The following is a 12936-nucleotide window of genomic DNA, read 5'->3' as shown; positions in this document are numbered from 1 at the left end:
GGGATATTTATTGACCTAAAAAAAAGCATTTGATACAATTAGTCATGAACTATTAATGGATAAGTTGGAGAAATATGGGATCAGAGGAATGGTTTGGAAATGGATCAGAAGTTATTTGACACACAAAGGCGTCAATTTGGGAAGTTGGGTGAATACCAATCGAGTGAGCTTGATATTGTATGTGGAGTGCCTCAGGGCTCTGTTTTGGGACCTAAATTATTTATATTATACATTAACGATATATGTAAGGTTTCTGAAATTGTCAAAGTGGTTTTGTTTGCTGATGATACTACCATTTGGGCATCTGATGAAAACCTACAGCAACTCAAAACAGTAGCATAGACAATAAAGACAGTAACACTAATGAAATAAAAGTAGCTTGTTATATTTCTAGGAGTATGTGGGAATGTGCGTGGCCTTGGCATCAGCTATCTGGTTTAAGTTAAAAGTGGTTAGAAATGGATTCCATGTGTCAGTAAAGGTTGACATGTTATTCTTATGGGTGGATGATATTTTCTCTAGTGTGATGTATTCTACAACCCAAAGTACATTGTGAACAAGTATCTGTATCAGTAAAACCCATTTTAAACATTTTACCTTGTGTGATGCGAGTCCTGTGAATAGTCTTATATTGTATAAGCTGTAAGTTTATATTGGTAGTCATGGAGAAGCTTTTAAAATCTCGGTCCAGAGGTCGAGGCTCATGGGGAGCAACAAATCCTTTTAAATTTAGTCATTGGCATTGTCATTGTTCTATCTGTATTTGACATTCCTTGGGGTTACCAACCACCATTACTACCTTTTTGATTGCAGAGCTCCCTGGTTTGGTTCACAGCTGTGGCACATTCCCTGATGAGCACTCTACACTACAAAAGACTCTGTTTGCTGCTGTACGCCACCACGATTGGCCTTGCTACACCAGTAGACTTCTACTCCTACTCCTCATGAGATTTATCCTGTGGACTCCTGGTAGCTGTTCTTTTTTTTTTTTTTTTTTTTTTTTTAGCAGAGGGGTGTAGTTGGTTAAAAGGTTCTGACAGCCTGGGGGAAATATTAATGCCTAAATATTTAATGTTGCCAGTGTGAAGTAGTAGGGGACAGTCTGGAGCTGCAGAATCCCAGGCATCTTCAGAGAGTGGCAATATGGTGGATTTATTACAGTTTATTATATAGTTAGAATGGATTATTTGGTAGTTAATTTGTGGTAAAGTTTTCATTTTGACTGTAGCAATTGGGCCAATGAGTGAGAGTTTGAGGTTGGACCAGCATTTGAGATCATTAAGGTTAAAAATTTGGGTTGGGTTTTTGTTGGGTTTCAGCGGGAGTGTCACGGCAGCCTTATTCATATATGTCGGTACTGTGGAGGTGGTTTTAATTTCTGTAGTAACTCTGAGAAATAGTGGTGATAAAGTCTGCCAGAATTGTTTCTAAAACACGGGAACTCTATCGGGTCCAGGTGATTTATTTAGCATGAATTTCAGTGTTTTATGGAGTGATAGGGGCATCTATGGTATCGGTTTGTTCTCTGGATGGTGTTTGTAGTTTTATATTGTTTAGGAAAATATCTAATTTGGATGGATTTGGTTTGTGATCAGAAGAGTATAGTTTGATATAAAAGGCTTGAAATACATTGTTAATATCCTGTAGATTATGAACAGTTTTACCCGCAGTCAAGTATGGATGTAATGATTGCCTTTTCTTTTTTACGTTGCAGTTGATTTGCCAAATATTTACCTATTTTGTTGCTGTATTGAAACTGTTCATAGTTGAGTTGTTGAATTAGGAATTGTGCTTTGTTTTTGTTTTTTTTTTGTTTTTTTGTATATAAAATACTTTCAAGTTGAATTTTGAGGTGGTTCAATTCATTCTGTATTTGTTCAGTAGGGTTGTTTGAATATGATTCTGTCAGTTTTATCTTTAATCCTAAATTTTCCAATTCTTGTTTTTTTCTTGTGTGATGAATATGATATTATTTTTCCTCTAATTACAGCTTTTCCTGTTTCTCATAGTAGAGAAGGTGATGTTCCTGGAGAGTCATTCATCTCCAGAAAGAACGTCCACTCTTATAACTGTCAAAGTCTGCATTTTGAAGCAATGATGCATTAAAATACCATCTTTTAAAGAGTTTGATAGGGATTTTAGTGTTTAATTTGAGTAAAATAGGAGTCACTGATTTATAATTGAATGAATTGTGGTTTCTGTTACTTGTTTGGTTAGTGAATTGCTTATGAGGAAAAAGGTTGATTCGCAATAATGATTGATGGAGGGAGGAAAAATATGTCTATTCTCTAGATCAGGGGTGATCGCAAAGGTAGTGTTGGTAGATCGTGTGCCATTCAAAAATAAATTAGAGCGTAAAACATGTGCCAAATGTTAACATGCGAATGGTCAGTGTGACGATTCACTATGGCGACCCCTAACAGGAAAAGCTGAAAGTGACAATCATTCATATATAGCCTATCATCCATCCTCCCTATGGCATTTGCTACTTGATTGACATGCAGGGCAGCCAGTCTGAGATCTCGTGTTTTCTGACACACAAGTCACCAAACATGCAGTCAACTGCACGAGCTACTGCAAAACTCCAGTGAGCGAACTACCTTGTCAGCCTTCAAATTAATTTCTACTAAAGGGTATAAAATGAGTGGGGGAGCTGAATCAAGTAAGAAACCGAAAACATTCCATGCGGAATGGGAGGTGGACTTTTTTTTTCCGCGACGATATATTCGAAATGCGTCTGCTTGATCTACCAATTTACCATCACTATTCCGAAGAAGGCAAATGTGGAGTGGCACTTTCAGACTGTTCATATGAACTACGACACTCATTCATACATTGTGTGTGTGTGTGTGCGCGCGCGTAGTATTTTTAGTGTAGGTCGATCATTTTGACTTGGTCATATGAAAAATAGCTCGCAAGGCGAAAAAGTGTGGGCACCCCTGCTCTAGATGATGGATTATTCATTCTCCAACTATCCCCAAACCTGTAATAATTCATATATTGTTTTATGACTTCTGTGGATTGCCAGTTTGTTGTTGGTGGAGGAGGAGTTGGATCGATCATTTTTAGGGTCTATAACAGTATTAAAGTAGCCGTCCCTGGTAGGCTAGTGGTTTATAAGATCTAAAAAGCGTGTCTGGGAGCTGTTTTGGGGGAATCATGCAATTGGTCAGTTCTCTCCTGTCACGGTCAGGGGGAGACTCAAAGGTGTACAACTCCTAATAGATTGAGCTACTGTAGACTGAAATTCAGCAGCGCTCTGGGTTCCAGTTGGGAAGCAGTGATGTAATTTAACTGAAGAAATATATAATGTTGTTTTACTAACTCTTTCTAATGCAGTGACTGCCTTCTCTCTTGTAGGTGATAATTATGATGCAGGTTTTCCCTGGCGAATTTTGACTCTAATCTCCACCTCATGACAGGACCTTGGATGTTAAATTTCTGTCACCACCTGACTATTCCACTGTCTGCCCACTGTGTAATATTGTGAGCCATGCTGGATACAGCGGAATAATGACTAACCTGGGGAAAATACACCAGTTTTTTAAAACTCCCATCAAAAGAGTGCCATGCCATGAGAAACTGAGCAGGGAAAAAGTGGAAAGGAAGTGAGACTGGGGGCTGAAGTACTTGTTTGGTGAGAAAAACTAAAGCCACCCTATTAGCAGGTTGGCAGCAGCTGAGACAGCCAGGCCTTGAGGATGACTAGCTTGTTCAGGCGTAGTAGCAGCAATGGAGCCTCCAGAAGCAGTGGGAGTGGTGGTGATGGTGGCAGTGGACAGGGGCAGCTCAACAACAGCAGGCCAAATCAGCAGGTCAGACGCTTGGAGTTCAACCAGGCTATGGAGGACTTCAAGACTATGTTCCCATCTATGGACTATGAGGTGATTGAGTGTGTGCTGCGCTCCAACAAAGGAGCTGTGGATACCACCATTGACCAGCTGCTCCAGATGAGCATTGATGGACAGAGCTCAGATGACAGCTCAGACTCTGATGACAACATCCCACCAGAGGTCAGGGAATCTAAGACTGTGTTCACTATATAGGCCATAATGCTCCCTTGCAGTTTTTTTTTTTAAGATCTAAACTTTATGTATTGGCATTCACTTAGAAACATGAATGTTTGCAAGTGATATGTATGTGGCTCCGGTATGAACACTGGGACACTTCAAAGAGCAGATGTTCTTGTTTTTAAGCCATTCTGTAATAGATTTATCTCAGTGTTTAAGGCTACTCTCCAGGGGCAGCAAGGCAATCCCAAATCATGGTGCTCCCTTCACTGTACTTAAATGTTGGGATGAATGAAGCACTGCAGAACTGTAACATTCAGGCTTTTTATCAAAAGGATTTTTATGGCCTTAAATAAAAGATCATATTGTATTTGACTATGATCTTAAGATGGAATTCTGGAAAAATTACAAGTGCATGAGGACAAGGCAGGTTTGCACATTTAATGAAACAAAGTGCTCTCTCTTCCTCCCCAGATTTTGGATCGAACACTGGAACCTGAAAGTTCAGATGAGGAAGCACCTCCAATCTACTCTCCACCAACATATGATATGCACGTTTATGACAGGAAATACCTGGAAACTCCACCAACACCCCCACCAAAGTAAGCAAGAATGTCTGGATAATAGACATAAGCAGTGGTGGAAGTAGTACTTGGATCTCTCAGTGAAGTAAAAGTAGCAATACAGCAGTGTAAAAATACTCTGTTATGAGTGAAAGTCCTGCATTAAAAGTGTTACTTAAGCAAAAGTACAAAGTATAAGCATCAAAACATACTTAAAGTATTAAAAGTATTCATTATGCAGAATGGCACATTTAATGTGAATGTATATCATATTTTATTTTCGCTGATGCATTATTGTGTACATAACGTATAATGTTCCAGGTGGTGCTGGGTACTTGGTGAATTTTCCACCAGAGATCAATAAATACTTAAAGATTATATAGTAATTTTTGTATTGATCTGGTTCTGAAAAATAACTAGCAATTTAAAATTATAAAATAAGTGCAGTGGAGTAAAAAGTACAATAATTGTCTCTAAAATGTATTGAAGTCAAAGTACGAAGTAGTACAAATTGAAAATACTTGAGTACAAGTACAGATACATCATAATTGTACATAAGTACAGGACTTGAGTAAATATACTTAGTTACTTTCCACCACTGGAGCTAAGGAAGCTTATTTTACTGATTATACAATTATAAGATAGGCGATTTTTTTCCAGTTTGAGCTTTTAATTAACAAAATCCATGTGGCTCCGAGTTATTAAATAGATAAAAGATTTGCAGCTGGAAAAAGTAATCTAGCCCACCTACTGGTGCCTCAAGGGGTAAATGTTTTTGCTTCTGATTTAGACTAGTAGAATCAGAATCTGCTTTATTGGCCAGGTGTGTCGGACACACGAGGAATTTGACTCTGGTACATCGGCTCTCAATATGTATGTACATATTCCCATGCAAGGGGCAAGTAAACAGTTGACCAGCATAAGGCTGGGTAATATAACAAAATAAGCAGTATTTACACCAACAAACAGTGCAAACAATGCAAAACAAGCAGTATAAACTGGCAGTAAACAATGCAGAGGAATACTCATTGAAATGAAATAAATAGAAATAAAAACAGAATACTTAAAACTAGAGACCTGTACGAATCCTTATAATCTGTACGAGGTATATTTACAGGTATTGCACTGAGGGTTATGGTCTAGTCATACTGTCGTAGTACCAATGCTCTTGGCCATCTTGCTTTATACACTGCTCAAAGAAAATAAGGGAACACTTATCACAGTACAACACCAAGTCAGTTAAACTTAAGGGATTTCAATTTGTCTATTTAGGAAGCACAAGTGATTGTGAATTAGTTTCATGTGCTTTGGTGCAAATGGAAGTGACGTGAGGTGCAGTGGAGAGGCAAAAGCAAGACAACCCCTAGAAGGAATGATTTTGCATGTGGTGGCCACAGTCAGATGCTCTCTCCTTATCCTTCCTGCCTGATTCTTCTCTGGTTTTGTGTTTTGCTAGTTTCCTTGTCACTACTGGTAGCATGAGGCATTACCTGCAGCCCACTCAGGTTGCACAGGTAGTCCACTTACTCCAAGATGGCACATCCATATGTGTAGCAGCCAGAAGGTTTGCTGTATCACCAAGCACAATCTCAAGAACATGAAGCAGATACCAGGAGAGTGGTTGTTACACCAAGATAGCTGGACAGAGCCATAGAAGGGCAACAACCCAGCAGCAGGACCAGTATCTGCTCCTTTGTGCAATGAGGAACACTGCTAGAACCTTATGGCCATTGTTGACACAGGAGTGGTAGACTATTGGGGTGGAAGTTCAGAAAAGCCAGGAGGTAATGTCTTTATCACGGAATAACTGTCCATTTATATTGAGTTTTTTCACTGCAATGATTGCCTTTTTTCCTTTGTTTATCTGTGAATTGGGAAAATTCACAGATACTAAATTGGGAAAATTCACAGACGCTGACACCTTGGCCATAAATGCTTCTGAGTCATATTATGGGTTTCTGTGGTGAAATTCACACAACTTGGATGAGCCTGTGATTTGATTTTCAGTGTGTTTTTCAATTCAGCCCTGCATGGGTTGATGATTTTGGTTTCCATTGACTTATGTCATTTTGTTCTGAACGAAGTATACAATGTACATTACTAAAGGTTTTCAACTTGAATAATTTGTTTGTCAAGATCTGGTGTGTGATTTGTGTTCCCTTAATTTTTTTGAGCAGTGTACACTTTTTTGAGCAGTAACTGTCACTTAACTAGAGTGTATATATAATCAACTCATCGACTTATAATAGATTCCCTGAACAGCAAATGACTAATTTGTAATTTTGACTGATGCTCAAGTGCACATAGAGAAGTTGTTCATGAAAAGATGACTTAATAGAAAGACCTCTGCCTACACAGCTAGATTGCTTACTGTTGTGATGATTAGATCACATTATCTTTCAAGTGTAACTACGTACTGTATATAATTTGCTGAGCACCAGCAACAGTAGCCTCTGCAGCTACAAGTAGTAATCTCATGATGCTAGCATGTTAAATTCTTTTGAGCTCTGAGGCTAAGTGGGGAAAATTATTGGTAGCAGTGCACTCCAAGCAGCTAACAGCTTGTATGGCAAAAACATAGCCTATCAATAGCTAATGCAGTAAACAAAATCATCAAACCAGCAATCCTGCTGTCTACTTAAGTCAGCATATGGCTAATCTTGAAACATCTGTACTCACAGCAGGTTCTGAATGACAAGCAATAGAGAAGGGTCATCCCACTGTGGCAACTCGAGCCATAGCAACAGTTTGTGAGTTAATTCAATTCAATTTATTTGTATAGTGCCAATACACAACAACCATTATCTCCTGGCACTACATAATCAGGTCTTAGATCTTATACTATTATAAACCCCTACAAATCCCACCTTGTGCAAACACTTGGCAACAGCGGGGAGGGAAAAACTCCCTTTAAGGGAAGAAGCCTCTGACAAACCAGGATTTCTGGTGGGCAGCTTTCTGCCTCGACCTGCTGGGGAGAGTGGATGGAGGAGAAGGAAGAGAAGAAAAGCATCAGGACACAACAGGTTGTTAAGGTGCCATGAAGTATCAGAAGACAACATGTTAAGCACCTTTCTACCCTCCACTGTCCTACTAGGATAATACTATACAATTCTATGTAGTAACCACAATATACATATACACAGTACATATACAGCATACAGACACAGAGTACTGCATATGTGTGTTCATTTACAGTGAACTAACCAAAGTTTTGTGTAATTATGAGTGAGTGATTACCAATAAATATTTGTTGAGGTGCCAAGCTTTGGAGTGGAATAATTACACTTAATACACTAGTTTAAGAAATCAATCACAGAAGGAATGCTAGAACACTGACCACTAATCTACAACTACATGACCTTACTAAACTACTCTAATAACTGAATGAATGATGAGAATTTAAGCTATGGAGACAAAATCTAAAGACATGATTTTGTGACAGAGGTCTATAAGACAAATGTACAGTACAAATCGGCTGATTTGTACTTCTACACCCGCTTTGAGACCTCCAGCTACAGCACAGAGGAGGCGCACACACACCAAGACCACCCATGTCCTAGCCCACATCCAGAGCAGTATACTGGACACCCTGGACCCCCTGCAGTATGCCTACCAGCCCAACAGGGCCACCTCAGATGCCATCGTGGCTGCCCTCCACTATTCCCTTTCTCACCTGGAAAATGGAGACTCTTACATCAGGATACTCTTCAATGACTACAGCGCTGCCTTCAACACAGTTGTCCCCCACAAACTCACCCACAAATTGTCCACACTGGGTCTGCACCCCACCCTAATGTGACTGGCTTCTGGACTTTCTGACTGGCAGGCACCAGACTGTCAGGATTGGCAATAGGACTTCAGCCAGCATTATCACGAATATCGACAAACCACCCTACAGGAGGGAGGTGGCCGGTCTGGTGTCATGGTGCAAGGACAATAATCTCAGCCTCAACACGAACAAGACGAAGGAGATGATGGTGGACATGAGGAAGGAGAGGAGAACTCATCAGCCACTGTTCATCCGGGGACTCGAAGTGGAGAGGGTGAGCAGCTTCAAATACCTGGGCGTCCACATCAGTGAGGACCTCACTTGGAAACTTAACACCACACAGTTGGTCAAGAAGGCCAAACAGCGGCTGTACTTGCTGAGGAGGTTTGGCGTCCTTTGCAACTTCTACAGCTGCATCATTGAGAGCATCTTGACCAGCTGCATCACTGTCTGGTATGGGCCACAAGTGCCTGCGAAGAAAATCATCAGGACTCCACTGCCCTCTCTGCAGAGCATTTACCACCACAGGGAACGTAGGAAAGCTGTCTCCATTCTCAAGGACCCCACCGACCCTTAGCACGAACTGTTCATGGAACATGGTACTCAAAAAGAAAATTTACACACATGAACAATACAAAATTAATCAGATGTGCATGCTTCATTGATTGTGTATGCCCAATGTCAAATCAAATACCTAACATTCACATCTACAACTTAAATCTACACACATGAACAAAGAAAGCAAAAGAACATTACCTAGCTAATGCTACTGCGGGTTGTGGTTTAGGACCTCACATGGTGAAGGCCAGGGCTGAGGCCTACAGGATACAATTTAAAATCCTCTTGATGGTTTTCAAAGCTCTGAATGGTTTATCACCTTGCTACCTTTCTGAGGTTCTCAAACTCTACTGCTCCACCAGAGCCCTCAGATCCATCTAGAGCTTGTTTCTGGTTGTCCCTGCCTTGAGGAAAAAGTGTGTTGTATTATATTTTATTATTTTACTATGTTGTCTCATTTATTGTACCCTGCTATCTGCAGCTGTTGTTATTTTTAAGTGTGACTTATAAATAAATTGACATTGTTATACTGTCATTCCAAGTTAGGGAAAATTATTCATACTTAGTGGAATGTCATTTCCTTTCCAGTTTTTGTGATAACTGCTTTAGGGAGTGGAGTTGTGAGGCTAGCCTCCTGATTCATTGCCTTCTTTTTCATAGGAGCAACAGTATCAAGTGTTGAACATAAGGAGCAAGTGCCATACAGTATCTGTCTGTCTGTTCAGAAACTCAGCTGTGGTTTGCTTTTCTCCCCATCATGTTATAGTTGAATCTGGTGTTTTTCTGGTCTTGCTCTGCTGTTTTATCACTTTGTTCTTTGGCCTACTGACCCTCTGCCAATCTTACTCTTTTTCTAACTTAATACACAATATGGCAGCACGGTGGCACAGTGGTTAGCGCCGTTGCCTCACAGCGAGAGGCCCCACCTGGGACCTTTCTGTGTGGAGTTTGCATGTTCTCCCCGTGCTTGCGTGGGTTCTCTCCGGGTACTCCGGTTTCCTCCCACAGTCCAAAGACATGCAGCCTAGGTTGATTGGTGTCTCTAAATTGCCCATAGGAGTGCGTGCGTGCGTGTGTGTGGTTGTTCGTCTATGTGTTAGAGTTGCGATGGCTTGGCGACCTGTCCAGGGTGTACCCCGCCTTCGCCTGATTGCTGGCCGGGATTGGCTCCGGCCCCACCCGTGACCCCGTTCAGGGACTAAGTGGTAGAAAATGAATGAATACACAATATTGAATTTGATATTTGATCTTCCATTCCCCCTGATATATTTGTTGTGGTCATCATTGTTTTTGTGCTTTTTATGGTTTTTGGTGACTAGCAAATAATGACCTGACTCACTGCCTCGACCCACTGTGGTAATATGGAGTGTGTCATTGGTGTCTTTGCTTTTATGCCGAAATGTTGGTTCACATCTTGTTGCTTTGAGACAGCTAGCACATCTGGAAAGTGGTCATACATATGACCATTTTAGAAAATGTAGGATTTACCAGCCAAAATTAAGTAATGATAGGTTTGATAGATTATTTTTGTTTTTTGGCAATCTAACTTACGTATGTGACTTTTTGAACATTTAAAAGCTAAATAAATTCGCTTTAAAGATTGACAGTCAGCCTTTTTACTTGTGACAGTGACATTAATACAAATTGTCTCCTTTGTGAGAGCGCAATTTAAAAGATGTAAATCATTAACAGTAGTTTGATATAGCTAGGGGTTGTTCATGCACTTAATTGTGTTGGTAGAATAACTAATGTGTCCTGTTACTCCATGGGCTCTCATAGATTTGAAGCCCGGTCATCTCCAGGACGTCAGCAGGTCAGAAGCTATCGGAACTGGAACCCTCCTTTGCTAGGTAATCTCCCTGATGATTTTCTACGGATTCTGCCTCAGCAGTTAAACAGTACGAAGGTAAGAAAAAAGTCTAAAGATGTTAAATGGGTACATTTGAAGACTTAGTTCTTAATCAGTAATGATAATCAGTCCTCTGTGTACACCCTCTGTAGTATAAAGTGGTAGTGTGGCCAGAAATATCGTGATGGTAGGTTTTGCACATATATGTAATTGGGTGGCACATGAGAATAATTTAAATCTTTAAGTCTGAATTTAACCAGAAAAAAACAAGCCTATAATTGTGGCCTACTATCACTATAATAGTTTTTTTAATTCAGTTTGAGTAAAAATTGAATTGAAAAGTCTGAACTGGATTATCTGAGTTGCATTAAGCAGTTATGTGTCTTTGACAGAATGAATGCAAATAGAATTCACAATGCAAGTGAGATTCAGGAGTTCTCTAACTACAGCTTGTAATGGTTGAAAAGATAGGTTTACATTTCTGAAAGACAGCACCACAGCTTACAAATGTATGGACCCACTGTTTTATGTGACCGGGTAACCTACGATTATCCAGCCAGTGAAGCACCCTGGAGCAGTGAATGATCACCTCATCAATGCCGGAGTCCTCTGGAGCACATTACCTGCTTGTCTGCTGCATGTTATGTGATGTGGGTTAATGAGAGGATTCTAATGATCCATGATGTTATTGTCAGTGCTATGCTACTAATACTTTTGCTGCTAAATACTTTTGTACTTTTACTTAAGTAACATTTTTTAATGCAGGACTATTAACAGGGTGTTTTTACACTGTTGTATTGCTGCTTTTATGTAAGTGAAGAATCTGACTACTTGTTCCACCACTGGTTCTAAATGTACTTTAAAGGGACCCTGAGGTAACTGTGATTACTGAGAGAAGGGCAGTAGGCTCTGGTAAGCACAACCATGTTTGTCTGTCCCAATACCTCCTCCACCTTAGATTTCTCATCTTCATAGAAGTTCTGTATCTTGGTTACAGTGGTGGCTCTCGAAGGCAATTCATACATGCAGTCTTTGGACACAATGCTAATTACATGTATTTCAAGCAGACCCTGGTCCTCCAGAATGTTAATCGGCCTGCAAGATGTAGCCACCTATTCAGCTATTGCTGTTAAAAGTTTGTTGCTTGCAGAATTGTTCAGGTATCTCCATTGCAAACTGTCCAGCATGGTCTGCCTTTGGTGTGGAGGAGGAGGGTGTTTGAGACTCAGTGTACTCTGATGATAACTCAGTTCACATCGACAGCAAATGCAAATAGCTGATCGTGTTGAGAGAACCATTTGGCAGGGCTTAGAAGCTGAACATGTCATTCAAAAGACCTTTTCTTTATCTATTTCTGCTCATTTCAGTTGCTGCGTCGCTTCCTGATTTCACAAACTACAGGGAGGGCCAAGGATCATAATCACAGAATGTACATGTTAATTTTACGTCAAATAAAATTGTGGTGTTAAAAAGAATTTGCGTTAACTCATTATTATTTAAATTTGACAGCCCTAATAAGTGCATATGTTTATAAATACTCTTTTCCTGTTTTTGATTGCGCATATTTCTTATTTGAATGCACATATTGTTTATTTTTAAATTTTTTATTTTTATATTTATTTTAGCTGTCCCTGGTAGGCTAGTGGTTAAGGCGCAGCGCTCTCGCCGCTGTGGCCCGGGTTTGAATCAGAGTTGCGTCAGGAAGGGCAGGCGTAAAACACATGCCAAATGTCAACATGCGAGTCAGTGTGATGATTCGCTGTGGCGACCCCTAAACGGGAAAAGCCGAAAGTGACTTTCTATTTTTATATTTATTTTCATTGTGAGTTGCTATTCCCTGTTGCCTTACAAAACACATTGAGAGCATCTGTACTGGAGTGAAATATCTTGTATGTGGGCAATCGACAACTTGCTGGAGTGTGTGACGGTTGAACTACTACTAGAAAAAAAGAAAAATGTTGTAATAAGCTGTATTTATAGAGCACCTGGTGCCAGCATAGACCAGTTTAATGATTGGATGGAAGAAAATTACCTGACACTAAGTCATAAATTAATGTTCATATGCGGTGACTTCAATATAGATTTGTTAAATCCAAACAAGCACACAGGAACTGAGGAGTTTATTAACACAATATATAGATGTAGTCTATATCCAAAAATTACAAAACCAAGTAGAGTAACAAC

The 12936-nt window shown here is 40.0% G+C and overlaps 1 protein-coding gene across 2 annotated transcripts in view; it reads left to right on the top strand.

The window, feature by feature from the left end:
- The window catches only part of cuedc1b (CUE domain containing 1b), a 51530-nt gene that overhangs the window by 5296 nt on the left and 33298 nt on the right, over positions 1 to 12936 (top strand). For both annotated transcript variants that reach the window (XM_020619064.1, XM_020619063.1), the window contains exons 2-4: positions 3361 to 4013; positions 4485 to 4612; positions 10683 to 10809. In XM_020619064.1, coding sequence (XP_020474720.1) covers positions 3702 to 4013; positions 4485 to 4612; positions 10683 to 10809 — 567 coding nt within the window. In that variant the 5' untranslated portion in view covers positions 3361 to 3701. The remainder of the gene's footprint in view (positions 1 to 3360; positions 4014 to 4484; positions 4613 to 10682; positions 10810 to 12936) is intronic.

Source organism: Monopterus albus, unplaced genomic scaffold, assembly GCF_001952655.1.
Source record: "Monopterus albus unplaced genomic scaffold, M_albus_1.0 scaffold214.1, whole genome shotgun sequence".
NCBI classification, from domain to species: Eukaryota; Metazoa; Chordata; class Actinopteri; order Synbranchiformes; family Synbranchidae; genus Monopterus; species Monopterus albus.
This window is presented reverse-complemented; position numbering and strand designations above follow the sequence as displayed.